The 6,000-nt window shown below is 31.2% G+C and overlaps 1 protein-coding gene across 2 annotated transcripts; it reads left to right on the top strand.

Moving 5' to 3' along the window:
- Nucleotides 1–1,089: 1,089 nt before the first annotated feature.
- Bm10902 (Uncharacterized protein) lies at nucleotides 1,090–4,596 on the top strand (the record flags this gene model as incomplete). 2 transcript variants are annotated; one of them, XM_043073377.1, is made up of 8 exons in its annotated part: nucleotides 1,090–1,156; nucleotides 1,835–1,912; nucleotides 2,105–2,289; nucleotides 2,447–2,695; nucleotides 3,031–3,303; nucleotides 3,542–3,676; nucleotides 3,993–4,173; nucleotides 4,550–4,596. In XM_043073377.1, the coding sequence occupies 8 exons, from the start codon at nucleotides 1,090–1,092 to the stop codon at nucleotides 4,594–4,596; spliced, it is 1,215 nt and encodes a 404-aa protein (XP_042929311.1). The 2 variants fall into 2 exon arrangements, with proteins under 2 accessions (XP_042929311.1, XP_042929312.1); XM_043073378.1 differs by lacking the exon at nucleotides 1,090–1,156 and having other exon boundaries at nucleotides 1,876–1,912.
- Between the last annotated feature and the right edge of the window lie 1,404 nt (nucleotides 4,597–6,000).

Genomic DNA, 6,000 nt, shown 5'->3' with positions numbered 1-6,000 from the left:
TGTTTGCGTATAGTACTACATATTGAAAATTTACTAACAACAAACAATTTTTGGGTTTGTGCAATTTATTATTTCCTTGACAGTTCAAATGGATTCAACCATATATCAGTAATTTCTATCAGCGAATTGATTTCTATATGTTTTGCATTACACCATCATTTTTGTACGTAAAAAGAAAAGTTTTGATTTTGCAAAAATTTATAAAAACTGTTCTTAATTTATATTTACTAATTATTTGTTCGCATATTAATTGCTAATATTAGAGAATTTTATTCTATAAATTTCAAAATGAAATAACTGAAAGAAGCTATGATTAGAACGGCAGTTATAAATAGTAATAGGCATACTTGAAATTTAGAAATCTTATTTAGTTAGAAATGGTTTAAGATAGTAAATTATTAAACTCAATATTTAGGTATGTAATTTGAATTTTTAGTCAGATTAACAGAAAAAACTTATATTTGAAGATGCGTGATTAAATTCAAAATAACTGATCTATATATAGAAGGTATGAAAATTTACGACTGTTACAAATATCTAATTTTTCTCATTGAAGTGGTGTGTTTATCTATTCTACTTATGATATAATACTTCAATAAATCCATGTGTGCAGAAGTTTTCATTGATGCATTATTAGTTTGGGTAGTACTGACACATTTTGGATGATCACAGAGATCTGAGATGTTATTTGGGTGGTAATATTATCCCATCCATTTTGGGAGTCGTCTGAGGATTTTTGTATCTGTTTCTAGAAAAGTATCACGATAACAAAAGTATTCAATTCGCAAAAAAGAAACCGCAATGTGGATGAATGAATTTAAAACCTTAAAATTCATGGAATGCAAAATGAATTAAGTTCCAGTGCTGATTATTTTCTTGCGTGATGAGGGAGATGTTATGACTGAAGGGATTACGACATAGAAATCAAAGGGATGGCGGAGAAGAACAAAAGAAGGAATATATCTGATATAATCCATCTTTGTTCATGGGTGGTTTTGAAAAAGTGGGCCATTGTTTGTGACCTAAATGATTTTAGGTTGATCGAAAACTGTAGTTGATTAATGTCTGTTTTGTCTTGCCTCGTCGGTTATGCACCGGCAGCTAATCAGTAGACTTACTTTACTCAGCATTACTGTATGCTTGACATACTCCAAAGGTATTTCTTTTTTCGTTTTTGTCATTTTTTAAACATAATATTCAAATTAACTGAGATTATTCAGTACAATAATTCCATTGTTATCAATTTTGGCATGTCAAATTTTACACCTGATTGCCAATTTTGCCAGTTTTGAGATAAGGAGCTACAACGTTTTGAAGCTATTAATTGCTCTCCTTTCCTTTCTTTCTTTTTCCTTTTTTTGCTAAGATGCTTCTTAGTATTGTCACAATTTCTGTTTTGTGACACACCATTATTTCTTCCCAAATAAAGAGAATAAACTTTTTAGTTCATAGCATTATCTTTCAATGATCCTTTTGATTTCTTCACCACAGAAAAGAAAATAACCGTAATGGATATTCGTGATGCATCCAATTTCGGAGCATTCAAAATTGTGTCAAAAAAAAAAAAAAAAAAAAGGAAATTATAATAAAATGGCTCATAAATTTGGAACTATGAGCTATAGAATTGAATTTCATTACTAAATTTGATATATTTATCAACGAAATCCAAAACTTCAAGTAAGATTCTTATAAAGCTTTAGCTATATAAAGTAAACTTCTGTGTTATTTTAATCTTTTTTGAATTAAAAAAAAAGTAATACAACGGAAGCTTACATTTCAATGCCGATACTCATTTCAATGCATAACAGTGACATTGAAAAAAGAACTACTGCAGAATATGCCAAATTGTACTGTCCGAATTCCCAACTGCCTGAAATGGACGATAATGATACCGTAAAACAATGCCTACCAGGTTCAATTTTATTATGTTTTCATTTAAATTAATTTCGTCTATATCTATCGAGACTTAATTATTTTAGCCACTTTTCAAATTCAAATGCTTTTTTTTTTCCATGTGCTTAATCCATTTGAAACTTTTTGACTGAATTACTCAAAATTCCTATATTTCTAGTTTTTCTATTTGAAAAGTGATGCAATATTTCAGGGCACGAAGAATTATGTGGACCTGGATATTCCTGTTATTTTTCCGGAACAAATTATCAATGTTGTCCAACAGAGGAAGGAATTAATTTGGATTCCACTCTTGAATGCCCCTCACCTAGTGTTACAATACTCACAGATGCTGGCTTACCTCTCATTTGCACTCCCGGTCTTCATGCCTGCCCACAGGTGATTCACAGTAACAAATAGCATGAGAGATTGAGTTAAGCACAGATTATTTTTAATTCTCCGCAGGGATTCTTCATTTCCTAAATTTTCCAATTCCTTTTTCAAATTTGTTTTCAGATGCAATTTCAGTACTAGTAAAATGAAAAATATTTTCCAGAGTTCCATGCAATGTCTTAACGTCGGGAAACATTCGATATGTTGTGAGGAATTATCATCCATCATTGATACATCTCATGGCGCTATTTCACCGAAAGAAATAAATTCCCCAGATGAAACAATTCAGCCAATTGCATTGAATAATGAACTTTTCAATGCACCAAATTTAGAATGTCCAGAACCTGCTTTTACTATACTTGATGGCAACGGAGATCCTGTACCATGTACTGAAGAAGACTGCGCTCATCAAGTAATGCCTTCGTGATATTTGGGAAGATTTTAAAAAACTGATAAGAATTAATGAGTATCTGATGCAACTATATATAATTTTCCTCACATTCAATACAATTCGACAATAAGTACATCTGTAACATGCAAAGCACTATAGCACAAACCAAAACAGTTGGTCTAATGTATAAAAAGAAATCCATTAATATGTTCAAAGTTAGCCTCTCATTTACATTAAAAACTATTAACAAAATGTAATAATATTGTATCCTTTACTTATAGTGTACAAAAACTTGGAATAACTTACGCGGAAACATATTTTTTATTCTGTTTTCAATTTTCATAACTTTGCTTCAGTCAGGACGTTTTTGCTACAAATCGCTGAATACACCGATCTGCTGTGAAAGTGGAGAGAGAAATATTGATGAGGATGTATTGATTAAGAAAATTTTACAAAGAAATAAGCCTGAGAAAGAAGGAAGTATTGGATGGAGTGTCCTGAAATATACACCGTTGACGACCGCTCAACGCCAACAGCATGAAAATGAATTATTACAGTATGATAATCAGTTAGAATCTGATGTATCAAATGTTTCTAGACAACCAGTCCTTGACAGAACCACTTCTGAGGTGGTTATTTTATTCAGATTATCCACAAATATATCCTTGAATTTGAGACAAATGGAATTCAAGGATACATCTTTTTGTTTTTTCATCTAAAAATTTTTTCATTAATACATTAACAGTCATAAATGATACCAATTCAGACATCATGGAATTCATTACGCAAGCCTGATTTCTCACTTTGGCACTTCGAATTAGTCATTCAGGAGAAAGGCAAATTGATAACAAGTATAAGAATTTTTAGCAATCAGTCTCATCGAATCAGGCGAAAACATTGCAAACGTTTACCACTGCCTCAAGTACAATCATAACGACTGCAATAACCCCAGCACTAATTACTTCGAAAACATCAGAACCTCAGTTGTTCGAAAAACCAAATGTGAGTTATATTTAAAGTGAATCAGTGGATTTTTTTTCTCTCTACATAACAATTCTAATTAATCTTAATTAGTGAAATGGCGACGTTAGAAGTTACTTTGTGAAAAAGAATGCCGTAAGGATGGATAATACAATACTGTTAAATATCGCAGAAATCATCGACAAATGAGGTGAAGATATCATTTAAAAGGACCAATATTATTGTCTTCAAAATTAACAACAAATTCCATCTCATATAAATAAATAAAAACTTCGATATTTTCGTAGAAAAGAAAATTTAGCATCAGAGTTTGTCACTATTATCCGAAAAACCTCAGGAAAATGAAACTGAAACAATCCGATACAAACCACATAATGCTGGAGGATATGCTGTTTCACAAGCATTTTCATCAAAAATCCGTCGTGCACCAAATGATCTACGAGCTTTGGCACGAGAATATCTTCTCGAACATATTAGACGTGGATGGCCTTATAGTGATGAATTCTACAGAAGTTACAGTGAGTTTTACACTATTTAAATTTGAAAGAATTTCTTATAGAAAAAGAAAATTTAGGACAGACTCGTTTTGCTCTATTTTGCTCGTTTTTCTTTGCTTCAACATTTTTTTCAACGAAATCATTTGTACTAAAATAAAATCTTTCTTAAAAAAAAAGTATATCTAGATTATCAAGCCAAACATTGCTAATGTCGAGGGAATAACTCTTATATGGAAAATAAAATATGCAGATTATCAGACTCAGGGTTGAAAGCTCATTTGTTTCGCCTGCAGTAGTTTTAAATGAATCATGAACGTAGGAAAACTGCAGTGTAACTATCTTACGCTAAGCATATAATTAATCAAACGACCTCATAAATCAAAATGTATATTTGCAGCACCAACTGAATCTCAATCTGATCAAGACGAAATTATTTCCCATTGATAAACTTAAAAAGTGGATCGCGCTTATTACTGCTTTGTCATAGTTGTTTACATCTTGTAATAAATTTTACTTCTTTCAATTCTCTCAGTAATTAAGAAACTGTAGCAAAAAAAGTAAATACCTATGGAAGCAAAATCGGAAATTTTTAAGCAATAGCAATTGTCTAGAAAAAAAAGACGTATGTCAACGTTATTGTTAAACACTAAAATTCAGTCTAACAGATCGCTGCCGTCCCGATCTCACCTCTTCCTCACATCTTTTAAATCTTTTTTGTTCACAGAAGTTCGTTATTCTTCAAGACTCTTCAAAGAACTAAGTTCGAAACTCACAAAATTGGTTTTCCAATTCATTGAATTTTATCAGCTCATTAAGTATTCGGATACTTAGTTATAGAATTATTCGTCATCACATTAACATGACGAACAGCTCACCAAAGTTTATGCATTTAATCTGAAATTTGACAGTAAGTGGCACTTAAAGCTGAGAAGAAAAAAGATAGATGAACTTAGTGTTTGAAATGTTTCGATGAATTGATGGATGTTGAAACATTAGATATTGGAAAGAAAAGTAATTTTGAAGTCGCAATAAAGTGGCACATGAAACTGATATGAATTTAATACTTAAAATCTGAATCGATAATTAACGAAAATGATGGGAAGGAAAATCACTTATCCAGTCATTTGTTTGCTGCATGTTTCAGAATTGCTGTCTTTATTAGATGATGAGATTGTTGTGGCCGTTAAATTATGATAAACAGCAAGCTACTATACTTCATGTAAATTTTTTTTATTTATCCAATATATGCTTAATTTCTCGCACTGATCGATCCGATTTGAGATTCAAAGAATGCTGAAACACCACAAATATGTATGATATCTAAGCAAAACAATGTAAGAAATCAATCAGCAAAGCTCAGCGCCAAGCCAAATGTTTTACGAGATTAGTAGAATTTTTTCCAACGTTACGAGATGAATAGAATTTATTTATCTGAATATCACTGTTCTCTTCCACTAAATAATTAGACGAAAATTTGTAATAAAATGTTTCACGCTTAAACTCACTGCTCATATAATTGAATGATTCAACCTGACTTCAAGCACGACAAAAAAATTGTAATAGGATTATGGATATGTATGAATGATCAAGTCTTAAATCTATCATACTATTTCCATCTCACTCAATACAAACAAATTATCAGTACTTTATTTTGACAAATATCTCAATTATCACTTAATCAATAACATTAATCACTCAGAAATCCTATCTTCAATCGATATCATAGGATGGTGAATAATACTATTGCAAAAATACCACAAGTTAGAGTTCTTTTCACTTTTTCTTCCTATCAGTTTGTAACTGCTTTCAACGACATCATTCTGGACATGTACAACCGGATGAAGATGT

The sequence above is a fragment of the Brugia malayi genome, assembly GCF_000002995.4.
Source record: "Brugia malayi strain FR3 genome assembly, contig: Bm_v4_ChrX_scaffold_001, whole genome shotgun sequence".
NCBI classification, from domain to species: Eukaryota; Metazoa; Nematoda; class Chromadorea; order Rhabditida; family Onchocercidae; genus Brugia; species Brugia malayi.
Note: the sequence above shows the minus strand (reverse complement) of the source record. Positions and strands in the feature narration are given on the sequence as shown.